The sequence below is a fragment of the Pogoniulus pusillus genome, chromosome 9 (assembly GCF_015220805.1).
Source record: "Pogoniulus pusillus isolate bPogPus1 chromosome 9, bPogPus1.pri, whole genome shotgun sequence".
NCBI lineage: Eukaryota > Metazoa > Chordata > Aves > Piciformes > Lybiidae > Pogoniulus > Pogoniulus pusillus.
Genome location: NC_087272.1, coordinates 35181266 through 35202785, shown reverse-complemented (window position 1 = coordinate 35202785; position 21520 = coordinate 35181266). Strand labels below are relative to the sequence as shown.

At 47.4% G+C, this 21520-nt stretch overlaps 1 protein-coding gene across 2 annotated transcripts in view; it reads left to right on the top strand.

The window, feature by feature from the left end:
• The first annotated feature begins 12668 nt into the window (after positions 1-12668).
• BEND4 (BEN domain containing 4) overlaps positions 12669-21520 on the top strand; it is a 51045-nt gene continuing 42193 nt past the window's right edge. For both annotated transcript variants that reach the window (XM_064149196.1, XM_064149197.1), the window contains exon 1: positions 12669-13121. In XM_064149196.1, coding sequence (XP_064005266.1) covers positions 12749-13121 — 373 coding nt within the window. In that variant the 5' untranslated portion in view covers positions 12669-12748. The remainder of the gene's footprint in view (positions 13122-21520) is intronic.

Genomic DNA, 21520 nt, shown 5'->3' with positions numbered 1-21520 from the left:
CTCCCTGGAGGTGTTCAAGGCCAGGTTGGATGAGGCTTTGAGCAACTTCAAGAAAGATGTTGAGGTGCTGGAACATGTCCAGAGAAGGGCAACAAACTGGTGAGGGGCCTGGGGCACAAATCCTATGAGGAGAGGTTGAGGGAGCTGGGCCTGTTTAGCCTGGAGAAGAGGAGGCTCAGGGCAGAGCTCATTGCTGTCTACAACTACCTGAAGGGGCATTGTAGCCAGGTGGGGTTGGGCTCTTCTCCCAGGTAACCAGCAATAGAACAAGGGGACACAGTCTCAAGTTGTGCCAGGGGAGGTATAGGCTGGATATTAGGAGGAAGTTCTTCACAGAGAGAGTGATTGGCATTGGAATGGGCTGCCCAGGGAGGTGGTGGAGGCACCGTCCCTGGGGATGTTCAAGCAAAGCCTGGCTGAGGCACTTAGTGCCATGGTCTGGTTGACTGGCTAGGGCTGGGTGCTAGGTTGGCCTGGATGATCTTGGAGGTCTCTTCCAACCTGCTTGATTCTATGATTCTATGATTCTATGAACTTCTTTTAGTGGGAGATATCCCTGCCTATGGCAGGGGTTTGGGACTAGATGATCTTCAAGGTCCTTCTCAACCCAAACCATTCTATGATTCTATGAATACTTTTGCGTATTCACTGCCCTGTTCCTTATCCTCTACATAGTGTAAGTCTCAGTGTTACAGACATCTTGAGAACATCTCCTTTTTGTTTTAATTGAATTGATACTACATCTTATAATTTCCTTCTTACAAAGCTAGCCTTATTCAAATGTTTGGGCTCTTAAAAGGCAACTTAAAAGTATGTTCACAGAAGCACTAAACATTATGAAAATGTAAAAGAGCACCATAAAAACCTAAAATAATTTTCCCAACGTAATGAAACTTCCTGATCTCTGCAAACCTCCCTGGGTATGAAGACAGTACAGCTGAAAGCTAATCATAGAATCATAGAATCAACCAGGTTGGAATCATAGAATCATAGAATCAACCAGGTTGGAAGAGACCTGCAAGATCATCCAGTCCAACCTAGCACCCAGCCCTGTCCAATCAACTAGACCATGGCACTAAGTGCCTCATCCAGGCTTTTCTTGAACCCCTCCAGGGATGGTACCTCCACCACCACCCCAGGCAGCCCATTCCAATGGCAAATCACGCTCTCTGTCAAGAAATTCCTCCTAACATCCAGCCTAAGACTCTCCCTTTTCGACTGGTAAGTGTAAGACGTCATTTTCTAGCTGCAAAGGGCTGTAAGATGATTGGCTTCAAGGCTGACTTGTAGAGGATTCGACTCTTTCCATTCTCCCTCTTATTCTGCATTGCAATGTCAGTCTCTCTCTGAAGATACATGGCAGTTTTAGGGGTTAGAAGAAATCCTTTTGCAGAGTGATTTTGCTATTGAAATGGGCTGCCCAGGGAGGTGGTGGAGTCACCATCCCTGGAGGTGTTCAAGAAAAGACTGGATGAGGCACTTAGTGCCATGGTCTAGTTGATTGGCCAGGGCTGGGTGCTAGGTTGGCCTGGATGATCTTGGAGGTCTCTTCCAACCTGATTGATTCTATTATTCTATGAACAAACTACAAGGGAAACACTTAGATGAACCAGAATATAGGCTTGATGGGTGTAGCTAATCTAAATAATTCAATATACAGTCACTGAATGAAAAAAAACCTCCAACAAAACACACCACACATGCATTGTCATGAGTGTGTGAGAGAAAAGGGTGCTGCTGGACACCAGGTTTTATTTCCCTGGCCAAAGACATCTAACCCACGTCAGGATTACAAAAGGTTAATATCATATGACAGGAGCACGAAATCTACTGCCTTCAGAGGTTCCTCTTGAAGAATGTCACCATGGACTGAATGGAATACACCACTAATAAATCACAGCAATGTTCTTCCAATAGACTAAGTGATTTTTGAAAAGGGAAAAAAAAAAATCAACCCCCAAACCCCAACTAAAATCAAATAACCTGCTCAGCTAACAGGATTTGATCAGCCGGTCAGCTGGTGAATATTAACAAACAGCTGGTCTGATGAATAAATTATTCAGTGGAAGCAGGCAAAATTAACAAATCCTGTGTTTGCTGAACAACAGCTAAGCCATTCAGCATCTATAGAATTAAATATTTAGTCATCCATATTTATAAATAGTTCTTACACTTCTGGTTTTGTGTGTGCGTGTGTTTCATCCAGGTGAATAAAAACTACCAACTGTGCACTTGCAGCCCAGAGGGCCAACCAGAGCCTGGGATGCAGCAGGAGAAGTGTGGCCAGCAGGGCCAGGGAGGTGATTCTGCCCCTCTACTTTGCTTTGATGAGACCTCACCTGGAGTACTGCATCCAGTTCTGGAGCCCCCATTCCAAGAGAGATGTGGAGATGCTGGAGTGTGTCCAGAGAAGGGCCACGAGGATGCTCAGGGGGCTGCAGCAGCTCTGCTGTGAGCACAGCCTGAAAGAGTTGGGGCTGTGCAGGATGGAGAAGAGGAGGCTCCCAGGTGATCTTCTTGTGACCTTCCAGTGTCTGAAGGGGGGCTGCAAAAAAGCTGGGGAGGGACTTTTTAGGCTCTCAGGTAATGACAGGACTGGGGGGAATGGAGCAAAGCTGGAGATGGGGAGGTTCAGAGCGGACATGAGGAGGAAGTTGTTGAGCATGAGAGTGGTGAGAGCCTGGAATGGGTTTCCCAGGGAGGTGGTTGAAGCCCCATCCAAGAGGGTGTTTAAGGCCAGGCTGGATGAGGCTGTGGCCAGCCTGATCCAGGGTAGAGTGCCCCTGCCCATGGCAGAGGGGTTGGAACCAGATGATCCTTGTGGTCCCTTCCAACTCTGACTGATTTTATGATTCTTCTGAGGAAAGTGGAAATTGTCTTCAGAAAGCTCACTCTCAGGTCAGCACCTCAGCAAAGCCAGCTTCAGCTGCATTTTCAATCAGATGCCTGTGGAAGTGAACATGTAAAAGCTTAACTGTGCAAGCACCAGATTTTAGTATTTAGTTTTCCAGGTGTTGGGATGTGTCTGTGTCTGCAAGACAGCGTAAAGAAAGGAATGCTCTGTGCTCATGCCTTGGCCAGACAGAGCTGGGTAATATATTTTCTTTCAAACCTGGACAGATACCTTTCTTGGTACTTGTTTTTTTCCAGAAGTCACAATCCTTTGCTTTCACCCAGACATATGATCTGAAAACAATAATTAGGGAAGCTAATGCTCTTTTTTTTCTCCATCATTAACAGAGCTGATTAGAAAGGATTGTTATCCCAGCAAAAAGAAAATGACAATAACTAGAGTATTAAAAAATTAAAAGCTATTGGGAAATTGCAGAGGCAGAAGGAAAAAAAAATCCTAACACCCCTCCTGAAAAAAAAGAAATTAAAACAACAACAACAAAGCACAGCCCTTTTTTTAATTAAGCTAAATTTCATGTGAGTTAAATGGATTATCTGTGGAGGGAAAACAAGAATCACTCTCCTCCTTGAAGCTACCAACTTGGTGTCTGCTCAGCAAGTTTGCTGACGACACCAAGCTGGGAAGCTTGGCTGATACAGCTGAAGGCTGTGTGGCCATCCAGAGAGACCTGGGCAGACTGAGAGCTGGGCACAGAGGAACCAGATGGAGTTCAACAAGGACAAGTGCAGAGTCCTGCATCTGGGGAGGAATAATAAACTGCACCAGTACAGGCTGGGAGGTGATCTGCTGGAAAGCAGTCCTGTGGAGAGGGACTTGAGGGTCCTGGTGGATAACAAGTTAGCCACTAGGGACATGGGGGTGCTGGTGGATAACAAGTTACCCATGGCACAGCAATGTGCCCTTGTGGCCAAGAAGGCCAATGGCATCCTGGGGTGTATTAGGAAGAGTGTGGCCAGCAGATCAAGGGAGGTTCTCCTCCCCCTCTACTCTGCCTTGGTGAGACCTCATCTTGAATACTGTGTTCAGTTTTGGGCTCCCCAGTTAAAGAGGGACAGGGATCTGCTGGAGAGGGTACAGCAGAGGGCTAGGAGGATGATTAGGGGACTGGAGGGCATGGCTTATGAGGAGAGGCTGAGGGACCTGGGGCTGTTTAGTCTGAAGAAGACTTAAAGGGGATTTGATAAATGTTTCTAAGTATCTGAAGGCTGTCAGGAGGGGGGAATAGGCTCTGCTCACTGCTCCCTGGGACAGGACAAGGAGCAATGCGTGTAAATTGCAGCAAAAGAAGTTCTGTCTCAACACAAGGGAGAACTTCTTTACTGTAAGGGTCCCAGAGCACTGGAGCAGGCTGCCCAGAGAGGTTGTGGGGTCTCCTTCTCTGGAGACTTTCAAGACCTGTCTGGATGTGTTCCTCTGTGATCTGTGTTAGATAGGATTGTCCTGCTCTGGCAGGGGAGTTGGACTTGATGGTCTCCTTGGGTCCCTTCCAACCCCTAACATCCTGTGAGCCTGTGAGCTGGGAAGAAGATTTTCATACCTTTTTTTTTTCATGTTAGTCCAGATTAAAATTATTAAATTACTTAAATTCTCATCTCCTTTACTCGAGGGGTGGCAGAATCAGCACCAAAGCCAGTAAATGCTTCCAAAGATACAAGATTTCCTCCATTATAAATTGAGTCAGAGACAGATCCTTAGCTACAGCTAAGTCTCATCTCTCCACTGATGTTGACGGGCAAGTCACTATCCTATTTTAAGTTGTCAACCCATTGCCAGGTAGCAAAGAAACAAGAATATAACAACAAGGATGCTGAATAATGGCCAGCACATAAAGAGATTCCCATGATTCAGTAATCACAAAAGTAGATGCTAGGGTGTGATCTGATACAACCACACACACACCAGCTTCTTTTTCCCCCAGATCCTTTGCATTTAAATAAATCAGAGCACACATTTTTATGGAATGTCACTTATTTGAAGTGCTGTTCTGACACCACCTCTGGATGTCTTCTGCCTGCAACTCCTCCTGCCAGAGGTGGGTAGTGCATCAGGTGAATTTCAGCCTCTGCAAACACGACATCTGTACATTTACTGCTGAGCAAACACTGCTTCCCCTATTTCTTTTCATTTCTAAGCAGATGCAGCTTGTGATGGACGCATTCCCCGACACGAAGACTTGCAAGGTGATGGAATTTCTTCTCACTTGAAAACACAGCAGTCTGTTGGCCCTGCTCCCATATCATTTTGTTTTCAGGTACTGTTGCCTCTTTTTTTTTTGTCTCCATCTTTTTTAATGTGGCATTCAGTTCGGTTTGTGGACCAAAGATTTTAGCACCTCTCCTAACTGAGCCATTTTGCGTTGCACCACCAAGCGTTCAACCCAGGTCTCAGGACACCCCAGGCTTTGTACATTACTTTCCTCTTTTCTGGACTGTAAGAAATAATTTTGTCCCAAAAGGCTGTTTTAGGGGGGTTACCACAGGAATACCAGTGTTACTTCTACAAGATTATTATCATAGAATCATAGAATCAACCAGGTTGGAAGAGACCTCCAAGATCATCCAGGCCAACCTAGCACCCAGCCCTAGCCAATCAACTAGACCATGGCACTAAGTGCCTCAGCCAGGCTTTGCTTGAAGACCTCCAGGGACGGTGCCTCCACCACCTCCCTGGGCAGCCCATTCCAATGCCAATCACTCTCTCTGGGAAGAACTTCCTCCTAACATCCAGCTATACCTCCCCTGGCACAACTTGAGGCTGTGTCCCCTTGTTCTGTTGCTGGTTGCCTGGCAGAAGAGACCAACCCCACCTGGCTACAGCCTCCCTTCAGGTAGTTGTAGACAGCAATGAGCTCTGCCCTGAGCCTCCTCTTCTCCAGGCTAAACAAACCCAGTTCCCTCAGCCTCTTTCCAGGCCTCTCACCAGCTTTGTTGCCCTTCTCTGGACAGGGCTTAATGTAGAGGAAGTGACAGAATCACAGAATTAACCAGGTTGGAAAAGACCTCTGAGATCATCAAGTCCAACCTATCACCTAACCCTTCTAATTAACTAAACCATGGTACTAAGTGCCTCATCCAACCTGGTTGATTCTATGATTCTATGATTCTATGTGGAGCAGCAGCTCCCCCCCAATTCAGCATGCAGCCAGCACATCTTCTGAGTGCTGCTTTCAAAATGCCAAGTGCAGAAAGACAAGGACTACACACTGCAAAGAGTAACTCTACATTACAGACCACCTCTGTGTCACATGGTGATGGCCAAGACAAGAACACTAAGTTTGGGCAAGGGCTAGAGCAAGATCTAATGCTCCAGGGAGGTGAAGCTCTTCCAGATCATTCCAACAGAGACAGTGAAGCTGCTTTAGGGCAAACAAAAGTTTGAACTATGTCATCCGGTTCATCCCTGATGTATTTCTAACAAATTCTGGGCAACAGGTACCCTGTACCATCTCTCAAACCTCTTTCTGTAAGCTTTCTTTCAATAAAACAAGATTTTTTTTTTTCCATGTGCCCACAATTGATTCCTTAAAATATTAACAATTTTCCCTATGTTGGGTATCAAAGGCACTACTTTATTCCTCTGTGTCCTTTAACTATATTAAATAATTCATGTAGCCATTTCCCAGCCCTCAGGGTGACTGGTTCTTTCTTCTTTTCTCTCTTAACACTGTGTGATCCCATTTAAAACACAGGATACTTCCTCCTCCCGAAGTTATAGGTTGTTCTGTTTCTTGCCACTGTTTACTCAGCCCAAGAATCCAGTTAGTCACAAAGGCACACATGCAGCACGGAGTGTCTGCCTCCACAAAAATGCCCTTTCCACTGCTCATCAATTTTGCACTAATTAGAAAGGCAAAAATATTTTAAAGCCAATTAATGTCACCGAGAAACATTCCAGTAATTCTCAAAATACAATGTCACCCTGATAGATACATTTCAATTATTCCAAAGCATTTTGCCAGAGCTCTGAGTAAGCACAAGAGAGGGAAGGGGGGGAAAAAGCAGGGGCTAAAAGCTGCCATCACTTGGCTGATGGCTCCCTGACACAGGATGTGGATTAAAGTTTAAGTGAGACCAGCAACCCATATTCTCCCTCAAAAAGCTCCTGAGTCACCTGATTCAAGTGCAACCTTGACAAATATGCACAGCGTTGTCTCTCACAGTTGGAATCACCAAAGAGGCTAAAAACAGCACCATGCACTGCATAATCTGTAACCTCGGGGGACAACAAAAACAGAGAATTGCTGTGTCAATCTCATTTCCTTGTTAGGCTCATTATCATAAATGCAGGCCTTTGGTTTTGAATGCCACACTTCAATAACATTTACCTATCAACAGCTGCTGAAATATTGAATTCCACAGTCATCTTTTTTTTTTTTTCCTTTTGATGCTTTCCCTTTTGTTTCTTTATCCATAAACATGAGCAACTGAGCTAAGCTTAAATTAACTAGCTGGGGTTAAATGTTTAGGGCAGCAAATTACGGCTAGCCTGCTTGCAGAGTGGTTTAGATTACAGAGGAGAGTTGCCAATCTTAGCTCTCATCATGCACTCCAAATGTGCAGAGCAATATTGGCAGCTCAGGGCCAAATCCTGCCTGCTTTAGTTATCGCAGGAGTGCTGCTCCTATGAATAAGTGGAGCAAGATTTAGCCCCTGCTCGGAAGATAGAGATGAATCACACTTTTATTCTTTGAGTACCTCACAGTACCTTCAGCACAGGCATGCTCAGTGATTGATAGCCTGTGTCTAGACTGCGTATTTTTCTATATACTGACAAATATTCTCTTTGCAGTGATTTCTAGGAGAGAGGAGTCTACACTGCAGCAATGCCAGGTTCCTTATTTTTCATCGTGCCCTTTGTTTTGATGAGAGTTGGGCTTTTTTTTTTCCTCTGAGGGTCAGTTACTTCCCATCCTTTTTCCACTCAGAGCACACCGAAATAATCCTGTTACAGATCTCCAGCCTTTGGTGTCAGTAAAACAGTTGAAACTTGAATCAGTAAACAGGTGAGGAAAGACACAACCTTCCCCTCGGGGTCAAATCTCAAGTGGTGGCACAGCCTAAGGGAAATGAAAGTGTTTGGCTTTCTTGAAATGAGCTGCTGGTACCAGCTAAGGCTTTTCTTTTTTCTACTTCATCAAGGCAAGGGCCATGTATTAACTGTATAGTATAGGCTGGATGTTAGGAGGAAGTTCTTGACAGAGAGAGTGATTTGCCATTGGAATGGGCTGCCCAGGGAGGTGGTGGAGTTGCTGTCCCTGGAGATGTTCAGGAAAAGCCTGGATGAGGCACTTAGTGCCATGGTCTAGTTGACTGGATAGGGCTGGGTGCTAGGTTGGACTGGATGATCTTGGAAGTCTCTTCCAACCTGGCTGATTCTATGACTCTGTTTTAACCCAGTGTGCAGCCACAGTAGGACTGCAATTCAGAGATACATGTCTGGCTAATAATAATTTCATGACTACATGCTGTAACTCATGAAATCGTTCAGGTGCTGTAGGATGTGCCTCAGGGAGCATTCACAGAAGGGAGCAGTCCACAGTCACTCACAGCAGGTACAGTGGCATCTCCCCATACTTTGAGACCACTCCTTCAGCTGGCTTGTCTCTCTGCCAGTCTAGGGCCACACTCCTCAACTGCAAAGCCACATTAGTCCTCCTGCAAGGGTAAATGCATACCTGTGCAGAGCCCCTGAGTAAAATGGTGTTCCCCTACACAGGGGCATCCCATACAGCCAGAAGTGGGACCGCTGGTATTAAACACTGTGCTAGTCTAAGCCTAGCTAGAATGTTTTAGTGAGAAGAATTAGATTATAGGGTGTGAAAAGGAAACAATGGTGATGTCTACTTCACTCATAGGCTTGCTGAGATGTATAAGAACAACATAAATATAGATAAGGGAGTCTCTCTCTGGGCTTTGTGGGCTGCACTTCTCTCTCTAGCCTGTCTGACTAATCCATCTGCTTCCTAACCCCCCTGGCCAATCTTCCAATTTACCTTGAAGCATGAGGCAGGGTCTGGAGTAAGGTAGGGAGAAGGTGGAAGGGTGGTTGAGAGCCCTTCCTGGGGACTCAGGTTTCTGGGAGGGGTGTGGTGTTTCTGTATTACCTTTTACCTTGTCTATTTCTGTATATGTTGTAAATATCTGCTTGTATATTGTGCTAAGCTGTAAATATAAAGCTTCATTCAATTTCCAGATGGACTGAGCTTGGTCTAGGTGATTTTCCAAAATGAGGGGGGGAGGGGGTGGTAACACCCAAACTATCACACTTTGCTTCACAGGACTGAGCTGCAGAAGCCACTCAGACCTTTGAGCCATAGCATCAGAGTCCCTTCTTCCTCAGGGGAAGAGTAATATAAGGAAGGGGACAGGGAAGATGGGAGTTCCCAAAAGATATATTCTTAGGTTGACATATTGCTAAAGCAATTTTTCTTTCCTCTGCTTTTAGCAGAAGAAAAACCAAGCCTTCCTTAAAAAAAAAACACAACTGAAGGGGCATTTTTGTGATCCAGTGACAGGTACCATCGAAAACCTGGCAGAAAGACACTCACTGCATAAAGTAAACTGCCAAGGAAGGTGGTGGAATCACCATCTCCCTGGAGGCATTCAAAAAAGCATGCAGACATGGCACTCCAGGACATGATTTAATGGCCACAGTGGTGTTAGGGCAATGGTTGACTCCAAGATCTTTCTCCAATCAAAACAATTCCATGATTCTGTGATTCTGATTCTACACTCCATTTTTCACCTGGCTGAGGTCCCCATCTCATTTCAGTGGTTTTGGACCCCATTAAACCCAAACCTGCTTCTTTGTTCATGTCAATAGAGACCTGGCATCTGCCTGATGAGCAGCAAGGACCTCAGATAAAGGAAGAAGCTTGGAGGACGTGATCAACCAACCCCACTTTGAATCATAGAATCAAACAAGTTGGAAGAGACCTCCAAGATCATCCAGGCTAACCTAGCACTCAGCCCTGGCCAATCAACAAGATCATGGCACTAAGTGCCTCAGCCAGGCTTTTTCTGAACACCTCCAGGGATGGTGACTCCAACACTTCCCTGGGCAGCCCATTCCAATGGCAAATCGCCCTCTATATCAAGAATTCCTCCCAACATCCAGCCTAGACCTTCCCTGCCACAATATGAGACTGTGTCCCCTTCTTGTGTTGCTGGTTGCCTGGGAGAGAGACCAACCCCACCTGGCTACAACCACCCCTCAGGTAGTTGTAGACAGCAATGAGCTCTGCCCTGAGCCTCCTCTTCTGCAGGCTGCACACCCCCAGCTCCCTCAGCCTCTCCTCACAGGGCTGTGCTCCAGGCCTCTCACCAGCTTCATTGCCCTTCTCTCTGTTTGTACAAGGCAAGGGTTGTTTCCTCCACCAGAAGCAGAGGGGTAGGCATCAACACCAAAGAGCAGGTAGGCATCAACACCAAAGAGCAGTGAACTCCTAGGGAGAGATTTGACACCTCAGCAGGTAAATTTTGGCTATTTATTTGAATTTGAGAGCCTAGTAGTAACTTCATACAATTTTATTGCTGAACTGACCCAAAATAGCTGCTAGCCATGGCTGCCAGACAAGGTGGAGGACACATTTCTTTCTGAGTAGAGGCAGAGGTTTCTCTCAGGCTTATTTCCAGTCTCTCTTTCACATTACAACACGATTTTAATTTGGGGTTGGTTGTTGTTTTTTTTTTAAGCATAAGCAATCAAAGAGTCCCAAAACAAAAGGACTTATGATTGATTTTGCTAAAGTAAAATAGCAATTTCTATTACAGCAGCCTTTACTTTACAGCAGCCTTTTGGGCTGCTACAAGGAATTGATTTATTCTACTTGTCAAAAAAATTAAAATCAGAAACAGCCCAGCTCCCTTCTGTGTCCTGTAGAAAATAACCCCAGTTTGGTAGAATCATAGAATCATAGAATCAAGCAGGTTGGAAGAGACCTCCAACATCATCCAGGCCAACCTAGCACCCAGCCCTAGCCAATCAACCAGACCATGGCACTAAGTGCCTCAGCCAGGCTTTTCTTGAACACCTCCAGGGACAGTGCCTCCACCACCTCCCTGGGCAGCCCATTCCAATGCCAATCACTCTCTCTGCCAACAACTTCCTCCTAACACCCAGGCTACACCTCCCCTGCCACAGCTTGAGACTGTGTCCCCTTGTTCTGTTGCTGGTTGCCTGGGAGAATCAAGCAGGTTGGAAGAGACCTCCAAGATCATCCAGTCCAACCTAGCACCCAGCCCTATCCAGTCTAGATCATGGCACTAAATGCCTCATCCAGGCTTTGCTTGAAGTTAGCTTGACTTCTGCAGGAGAGGGACAGAAGAGCACCGGAGCTAATTACATCAGTAGGGCAGGGTTGCTTTTGACTGGGGCTGGACCAGATGATCTTTCAAGGTTCCTTCCAGCCCCTGACATTCTATGATTATTTCTATGATTCCAACTCCAGCTAAATAAACGAAGCCCTCCCAAAACGGGAGAGCATTGACTACAACGAGTGGCCAGAACTCTAACGTGGTGACAGAGCAATGATTTCCCACCGCTTAAACACAACCAAGGTGTTCTGTAATTTTACTTCCACAAGCCAGAGGGCTTATTGTAATCCTGATAAATTATAGCAGCAGCAGAAGTGGGACAGGAGAAGGGGAAAATGTGAATGCAAAACATAAAATTGCCTCGCAGGAAAAGAAGGCAGAGAGCGAGCGAGAGGTTTGTTATCGTTTATTTTTTCTCCGGCATATCATTCAGTTTCAGCTGTCTCCCATCTCGTCCCGATCTCCCCCATTTCTCAGGGACGTCTCCCGATGGCATCTCATTCTCTTCCTGTCTTTCACCGGCGTTTCATTTATTTCTTAGCTGCCCCTGAAAGGGTTTGGGCGGGAGGCGGAGGGGAGCAGGACCAGCCTTCGCCTCCCGTGTCCGCCTGATTCCAGCAGTTTGCAAGGAGCAGGAGGGCAGACACACACACACACACACACACACACGCTGCAAATAACGTTAAATGTGATTAATCTCCCGGATTCCTGGAAATCTGACATGCATGAGTTACAGCAAAACCGCTTTTATTTCGCCGCGAAGCGCTTTTGCATAATGAGAAAGAAAATGTCCTCTGTGCCCTAATCAACTCTGACAGGTCCTGGACTCCCAAATACTTTTCTTTATGGCACGGTTTATTGCACCCCTAACAGCCAGGCAGGAGGGCCCGGGGCTTGCTCCGAGGAGAAGAGGGAGAGGGACAGGAAGAAGGACAGAGAGAGGGAGAAGAGAGGGTGAGGGGCAGGGAGAAGGAGAAGGAGAAGAGGATAGAGAGAGGAACGGGGATAAGAAAGGGAGAGGGAGAGGAGAGAGAGAGGGACGGGGAGAAGACAGAGACAGTGACAGGGAGAATAAAGAGGGAGGGGAGGCAGAGGAGGCGAGGGCCATGAGCCCGGCGGGACAGCAGAGGCTGCTTTCCGCGCCTGGCGGAGGACCCATAAAGTTTTCGCAGCAGCTCGGACCGGTGGCCCGTGGGCCGGGACGGGGAGGGGTCGGGGCTTGCCCTCACGCCCGCTCTGCCCCTACGCCGGCTGCCGGCGCCTCACCTGCCCCGCAAGGAGAGGGTACCGGGGGCGTTGGCGGCCCCACCAGGACCCGCCTCCCCGCCCCGCTGCCATTAGCAGAGATTACCCTAAACACTTGGCGGTCGCCGCCCGTCTCCCTCCAGGCATTGGCGCGGCCGCCTGTCAATCAGGCCGGCGCCCCGCCGCGCCGGGGCTCCGCCGTGCCACAGAGACGAGCCGCGGCGGCGGCAGACACAGCCCCGGAGCGGGGCCGCGGCGGGGCTGGGGGAGGAGGATGGAGGAGGAGATGCAGCCGGCGGAGGAGGGGCCCAGCACCCCCAAAATCTACAAGCAGCGGGGCCCCTACAGCGTCCTGAAGACCTTCCCAGGGAAGCGGGCGGCGCTGGCCAAGCGCTACGAGAGACCCACCATGCTGGAGGTGCCCCGCGGGCGCGGAGCGGGGCAGCCCTTCCCGCACGCCGCCGAGCCGGTGCCCTACGCGCCCCACGGCCCCTTCCCCAACGGGCCCGCCCGCCCCGCCGCCGCCCCCGGCGCTGCCCAGGGCCACCCGCGCCCGCCGCTACCACCGCCGCCGGCCCCGAGCTCCTCGGGCCGCTACGGCCCCTGCCCGGCGGCGGCTGGGGGCGGCGGTGCGGAGCTGAGCGCAGGTACCCGCAACTCCTCTCCTCCGCCGCGCAACTTCGCGGGGCACTTTGCAGCAGGCGGGAGTGGGATGGGGGCTGCGGACTATACACACACGCACAACGCCCCCATCCCCTCTCCCGGCGGGCTGGCGGCGGACTTGGACCCCTTGGGCTCTCTTCCTCTGGGGTTGGGGGCACCGGCCGCCCCGGGGCTGGCCGCGGGGGCTGGGGGCGGGTGGCATAGACGGGGCGAGCGGCTGGGTCTCCCCGTCGGTCGGGCATCGCTAAAGTTGCTGGGGGCGGGCGGGGCCTCTGTCCGGGCCGGGGCCGCTGCCCGGCTGGCATCGTCTGCGGGGTTGGTATGGCGGCCGCCCCCCCTCCCCGCGCCGCCGTAGGGGCTGTACTGACAAGCCCCAGGCGACTTGGCGGGGCAAGTGCTTGCGGGGCGGGCCGCACCTGCGGGAGCGCCGCTGCCGTCGGCGAGGCTGGGGGCTCCGCGGGGCGAAGGGAACCCCGGGCCGGTGGCGGCTGGGGAGGGTGGCTGCCGGAGGGAGCTGGTGGTAATGGAGAGGCGGCTGTTCAGGGGGTGATTTGAACAGAAAACAAACAGATCGGATGCTTGTCTGCGCCGTTTCCGTGAGATGCAGCGAGGAGCAGGAGATCAGCTCCTTTTATTTCTATTTTTTTTCCTCTTTTTCCCCGTTAAAGGTGTAAGATGCTGAATGCATAGCTTCCTTCTGGTGATGGCTTGGAGTTAAAAACCACGTAGATCTTGATATGCAACCTAAATTTGGCATCAGGAAATGGGAAATTGCATCTTTAAGCAGAGTACAATCAAAAATGAATTACAATAAATCCTATATAATTGCATAGGTCATTCTCTTTAATGAGATTTTATTAACCTGACTGTCAAGCTTTTGAGTCAGGCAGATATTTTATCTTCTTCAACTGATAAAAGTGTCAGCTATAAACCACCATATAAATATTCATAAATCTACACATCTGTGGCAGCCTATCAGCATCATTCTTTTGGACATTAAAAGCATTCTAATTACTTTCTGTCTAGCAGAGCTGAAATGCTGCCTGTTATAGTATGTGCTTGGCAGGCATGATTGCTTTTGTTTGCCATCACAAATAGCAGCATCCTATTTTATACACTGATGGTCCAGAATATATTCAGGGTTTGACTGAACAGGATGAATATTATGAAGCACCATCTGGTTTTGATAACATCGGGTATATTAACTCATCTGTTAATTTTTGACACATCATTGATTTATTTATTTAGGGAAAAAAATTGGATCCTGTTTTGGTATGTTGCTGTTTGCCTTTGTAACAAATGTGATGACATTTCCTTACTAAACAGGGAGAGATGCTAGTTAATAGGATATATGGCTGTGTTTTAATGCCTGTTTTTGCTCAGAAGCAGCCGTGTACTGGCTGAATTTATCATGCCTTGTTACAAATAATTCAAGTACTTTACCTAAAAAGTTTAATACTTGAATAGATTAGCCTGAAAATTCACAGCTCTGACGCATAGTCTTGTGATCTGTGGCAGAAGGTCACGTTTTCTTCTTTCTTTCCTTGAAATTACTTCTCATTTTAAACATCCAAATGGTTGTATTTTCCTTTCCTTTCTTTTATTTTTTTTTCCCCACTGTGGTCTTACAATCAAAATGCTGCTGATAAATGTTGACACCTACATTTCTTCACAGAAGAAGAATTACACCGTGGAAAACACTCGGTTGTCTGGTCGATGATATGTGAGGCCATATTCACAGCAAAGCCCTCTGGGCTTTGATGAGTAGAAGTTTGGACTTTCTCCTGCCCTTGTAGACTTTACTTAATAGGAGCTAGAGCAGGGTTTAAAGTTTGCCACTGACTCAATCCTGTGCTAAAAAAAAACCCAGATAGTTAAGGAGCTACTGTTTTTTTCCACTAAACTTCTGTGAATCATATAATTGTGTGCATTGCATTGATATAATTTAGCTCTCTGAAATAAAAATGCAGAGGTTTTCATAACAAAGAGTATTTCACAGAATTAAATATAGTTTTGTTTGTTTTTATTTGAGGAGGACTTTTTAGAGTGTCACAGGATCAGAGAATTTGCAATCATTTTTTTTCTTATGCTTCAGAATCATAAAATCAGTCAGGGTTGGAAGGGACCACAAGGATCATCTAGTTCCAACCTCCCTGCCATGGGCAAGAACACCCTACCCTACATCAGGCTGGCCAGAGCCTCATCCAGCCTGGCCTTAAACACCCCCATAGATGGGGCCTCAACCACCTCCCTGGGCAACCCATTCCAGGCTCTCGCCACTCTCATGCTGAACTTCCTCCTCTCATCCAGTCTGAATCTCCCCACCTCCAGCTTTGCTCCATAAAGTGAAGTCCTTGTCCCATCACCTGCACATCCAGGTTTTACTGTTAGGTTACTCTGTGGCTCCCAACATATTATTATGTGATTGTTTCAGCTAAAACTTAGGTCCAAAGGACAGCGGTAGAAGGCAAACCAAAAACATGCTAGAATGCACAGAAGTGGGATTTTGTTCAGGTTGTTACCAGAGGCTGATAAAGCAAGAGGCAAGGATTAGACCTCCTGAGCGTTGCAATTGCTGAAGTAGGGGTGCTTTGCTTAGCTGTGCACCCATCCCTCCTGCCTGGTGCCTGTAGCTAGAAAAGCCAAAGCACACTTAGGTTGAGGAGGGAGCTGTGGAGTGCGAACTAGTTAGGACCTTCTGCATTGTCCAGAGCCTTGAGATCCTCCTAGCAAGTTTGTGAGATAGTTCAATAGCTCAGGCTACTACTGTGGAAGCAGAACTGACACTTTGGCTCAGGGGGCTCTGGGCATTTGCATGTGCTCCATGCAGTCACTGCACTTTGCTCTGCACCTGTATGGTCTCTACCTGCCCAGCTTCTGGGTTCCTCATGAAAACAAGGGGCATAGTCTGGTCCCTTTCCAGAGCACCTCTTGGGCAGAGGTTCATCTCTCGATTGGTAGGTGTTGGAGAGAGGGATCCTTCCCTGAGTTCTTCATGAGGCACCATCCATGACTTGTGGAGCATTCCCTATAGCACTTGGCAGGTGCTTATTGAATTAAGAGGTGGAAGGCTGCAGAACACCGTTTTGTAGGGACACTCAGTTCCGTTTCAGAGATTCCCTTCTTTTTCTTGATACCTCTTCACATGTGCAAGCAACAGTGTGCAAGTGAAACACCATTCCTGGAATGTCCAACTCTGTGTTAGCAACTTAAACACTTATGTACCTTTGTGCACTGACCTGTCAGCCCACTGCCTGGGAAGATCATGGGACAGATCCTTCCAGAAGCTATGCTAAGGGATGTAGAGGATGGGAAGGTGATTCAAATGACCCTGCATGGCTTCACCAAGGCAAATCCTGCCTCACTAGTCTAGTGGCCTTCTTCAGTGGATTTACTGCATCAGTGAGCAAGGGAGGAGCTGTAGGTGTTACCTCTCTGGACTACTATAAGATCTTTGAGACGTTCTTCCACAAAAGCCTTCTCTCTGATTTGGAGAGATACATATTTAATGGAAAGACTGTTCAGGGGATGAGGAATTTGTTGGATGGTCTCATCTACGAGGTGATGGTCTATGACTCAGTGTCCAAATGAAGGTCACTGACAAGTGATGTCCCTTAGGGGTCTTTACTGGAACCAGTTCTGTTCAATGTCTTCGTCAGTGACCTAGACAGTGGGATCAAGTGCACCATAAGCAAGTCTGCAGATGGCACCATGCTGCGTGGTGGAGTTGACATGCTCGAGGGACAGGATGCCATCTAGAGAGACCTGGAATAGGCTTGAGATGTGGGCCTCTGTGACCATCATGAGGTGCAACAAGGTCAAGGCACAGTCCTGTGCTTGTACTGGGGCAAACCTTGGTATCAGTACAGCCTGGAAGATGAAGGGATTGAGAGCAGCCCTGTGGATAAGGATGTGGGGGATACTGGTGGATGAAAAGCTAATCATAAGCTGGCAATGTGTGTTCACAGCCCAGAAAGCCAACCATGTCCTGGGTTGCATCAGCAGAGACATGGCCAACAAGGTTGGCAGAGGTGACTTCCTCCTCCACCCTCCTATGGTGAGACCTCACTTGAAGTGCTGCATCCAGCTCTGGAATCCTCAGAACAGGAAAGACATGAAGCTGTTGGAGTGGGTCCAGAGGAGGCCACAAAAATGATCCAAGAGCTGGAACACCTCTGCTATGAGGAAGGACTGAGAGAGTTGGAATTGTTCAGCTTGGAGAAGAGAAGGCTCTGGGGAGAACTTATTGCAGCCTTTCAGTACTCAAAAGGAGGCTATAAGAAAGATGAAGACAGATTTTCTAGCAGCAGTGTGTGCCTTTGGTAGCATGTAGATTAAACAGTATCACAGTCCACCCAAGGAACTTCTTTTCCTTAGGAAAGCATGCTGTGAACCTTACTCTGTGCCTTAACATGTAAGGTGGACTTTCATGGAAAGCAGAGCTGTCTTGGAACTATTATTCCAATGCCAACAACCTGGCAGGTTTAACACAACCAGTTAGTAAATTTCTGTCATGCCTGAAAAATAAGTGAAGAGAGAAAGTGAAGATCCTTTTTTTGGCCTGAATCAAGAAGCTGGCAACCTCCATAAGGAAGTAGCTCTATTAGGTCACAGTATCACAGTATCACAGTATCATCAGGGTTGGAAGAGACCTCACAGATCATCAAGGTCAGTAGTGAAATGGCCAAACACTTGTAATCTTCATCCACTGGACTATCTTGGATTATCTTCATGCAAAATGCCTGAGAAAGCATCACTTAGTCATGGGAGGTGTCAGATGCTCTTAGTTTCATGATCCAAGCATAGAAGCTTACAGCAGCAATCGTATCGAAAATCACAATGACAGAGTCTGTGTGCATGGACAAAGCCATTTGGGGGATACAGACCTGCTGCTGCAGGATCTAAAGTAATATGATAATAATGGAACAAATTGAGAAATAGGAACCTTCAGGTGAGAGGACCTGAAGCTCTGCAAGGTGATGTGAGAAGTTGTTGAAATCTGAGGAACCTGGACTTTTGAATCTTGCCAAAAATGAAATGGCAGTGAATTCAGGCATTCCCTGCAGGGAAGAGGACAAGGCATTAACTTTGTAACTCAATAGTTACAGAGACGACTTTTTTAAACCAGCTGCCTGAGAGGACAAAGGAAACTGTGGGTAAGCCATGACCTGAATCCAGAGCCATTGAGACCCAGCACAATGCCTTATTAATGAAGCTGTCAGGTCTAAGTCTTGAGCCTCAGGTGTAGGAAAAGCTGATGTTGTGCTTGACAGTCTTTCCAGGCATCTTTTCTGATGCATCAGTGTCACTGATCAGGTTGACTTTCAGAAGTTTGCTCTTACTAAAACCAGGTTTTAGTCTGGAGGTCACAGAATCACAGAAACATTTGGGTTGGAAAAGCCCTTCAGGATCACCATGTCCAACTGATATCCCTGCTCTACAAGGTACACCCTAAACCATATCCCCAAACAACTTTTGAACACACCCAGGGTTGGTGACTCAATCACTTCCCTGGGCAGCCCATTCCAATGCCTGACCACTCTTACTGGGAATTTTTGTTCCTAATGTCCAGTCAGACAGCTGAGGGGCCCCACAGTTCAGCATCAGCAAGAAGATACAATCATAGAATGGTTTAGGTTGGAAGGGATCTCAAAGGTCATCTAGTTCCAACCCCCTGCCATAGGCAGGGACACCTCCCACTAGAACAGGTCACTCAAGGCCTCATCCAACCTGGCCATGAAGATGTGCAGGGAGGGAGCATCCACAACCTCCCTGGGCAACCTGTGCCAGTGTTTCACCACCCTCACTTGAAAGAACTGTAAAGATGAATGCTGTATCCAGGAGTTGGTACCTGCTTTGCCACATAATAGTACCTCCTACTCTCAAATAATCCACTTGGGAATATCTCTACTCTTCTAACAATTTAATCCTTTTATGGGCCTGATCCAGCATGTCCACCTTAAGGCAAAAGTCTAGATAAAAGTGATGGAAGAGGGGGAGGTCTATGCTGGATGTTAGGAGGAAGTTCTTGCCAGAGAGAGTGATTGGCATTGGAATGGGCTGCCCAGGGAGGTGGTGGAGTCGCCATCCTTAGAGATGTTCAGGAAAAGCCTGGATGAGGCACTTAGTGCCATGATCTAGTTGATTGGCTAGGGCTGGGTGCTAGGTTGGACTGGATGAGCTTGGAGGTCTCTTCCAACCTGCTTGATTCTATGATTCTGTAAGACTAAAGACTGCACGGTCTGAGGCATTGGAATTACGTGGTCAGTGAGCATCACAATTTGGAAAAGGAATGTCACAAAAAAGACATTTAATAAACCACTTACACTGTTTTAGTCATTTCAAGAGAACCCTCCTTTGCTGGGAAATACATACATGAAGTCAGTTAAGAGTCACAGACCAGTGATTATTCAGCAGTAATCACACAAACCCAACTTTTTGTCACTTAGTGATTAGCCATTGCACAGTGCTTGCCTTTCTAATTACAGTCAGTCTGCAGAAGCTGAAATTCCAATTTCTACAATATAAACTAAACAGGCAGCGTTTGTTTCTGTTTTTTCCTCCATCACAAGGAATAACTTCAGTTATCATTCTCACTTAGGGTTGTTCAGACAGGGGGTACAGACACCATTGCAGGTGTAGAAGGTGCTTCAGCACGGAGCCAGATGTTTCCAGAATGTGTGTGCCAAGAGCATCCCTCACTGGGTGCAGCTCAGTAGTACCCATCCAAAAAATCTTTGGTAAATCTTGGTGTTAATATTTTAGAATAGCTCAGCCTTGGCCTGTTTTTCTTCTTTGTATTCCTGTGAAGACAGGCTGAGAGAGTTGGGGCTTTGCAGTCTGGAGAAGAGAAGGCTCCCAGGAGACCTTATTGTGGCTTTCCAGTATCTGAAGTGGCCTACAAGAAAGCTTTTAGGACTTTTTAGGATGTGAGGTAGTGAGAGGACTAGGGGGAATGGAACAAAGCTAGAAGTGAGTAGATTCAGATTGGATGTTGGAAGAAGTTCTTCAGTATGAGGGTGGTGAGACACAGGAACAAGTTGCCCAGAGAGGTGGTGGAAGCCTCATCCCTGGAGGTGTTTAAGGTCAGGCTGGATGTGGCTCTGAGCAACCTGATCTAGTGTGAGGTGTCCCTGCCCATGGCAGAGGGATTGGAACTGGATGATCTTAGTGATCCCTTCCAACCCTGACTGATTCTAGGATTCTATTTTTGAGGATGTTTTGAAGTTAAGAAAAAAAGAGCAGTTGCTGGGTTTGTGTCTTTGGAGCATATCTGATAGTGGACTGAAGATTAAATCAGTGCTGTCGTAGCTGTGTAAAATTTCAGTTACATTTTAAGCCATTATCAGAGTGAATGTGCCTAATGCATTCTGGTTTACAACAACACTAATCATTCATTTTATCTCTGCTGATGTTAGTGCATGTTACAGCATTCCTCAAAACCAGTATTTGGAATGGCAGGTTACTTTTTGCCATGTTTTAGGAGAAAACATCATAGTAGAAGAACAACTTTTCTATTAATCTCATCCTTTTTTTTTGTTGTTGTTTCATTCATATTTCATCCCCTTGCAAGAAGGAGGCACAAAGAATGGTAACTGTTTTGTCAGCAGGGACCATAATGATTAAAACACAAACAGTAAATAACACTTCAGGTCGGATTATAGGATTAAAATGAAGGGGGAAAAAAACTGCTCTGTAGTAGGGTTGCAAAGTTCCAATCAATATCATCCTCTAATCATTTTAAAGGGAAAATCTGCAAAATAAAGAATCATAGAATCAACCAGGTTGGAAGAGATCTCCAAGATCATCCAGGCCAACCTAGCACCCAGCCCTATCAAATCAACTAGACCATGGCACTAAGTGCCTCATCCAGGCTTTTCTTGAACACCTCCAGGGATGGTGCCTCCACACCTCCCTGGGCAGCCCATTCCAATGGTAAATCACTCTCTCTGTGAAGAACTTTCTCCTAACATTCAGCCTATATTTCCCCTGGCACAGCTTGAGACTCTGGAGACTCTGTCCCCTTGTTCTGTTGCTGGTTGCCTGGCAGAAGAGACCAACCCTCACCTGACTACAACTTTCTTTCAGGTAGTTGTAGACAGCAATGAGGTCACCCCTGAGCCTCCTCTTCTCCAGGCTGCACACCCCCAGCTCCCTCAGCCTCTTGTCATAGGACTGTGCTCCAGGCCTCTCACCAGCTTCATCTGGACAGGTTCCAGTATCTCAGTCTCTCGAATTGAGGAGCCAGAACTGGTCACAGCACTCAAGGTGTGGCCTGGCCAGTGCTGAGTACAGAGGAAGAATAACCTCCCTTGTCCTGCTGGCCACACTGCTCCTGAGCCAGCCCAGGATGCCATTGGCTCTCTTGGCTACCTGGGCACTC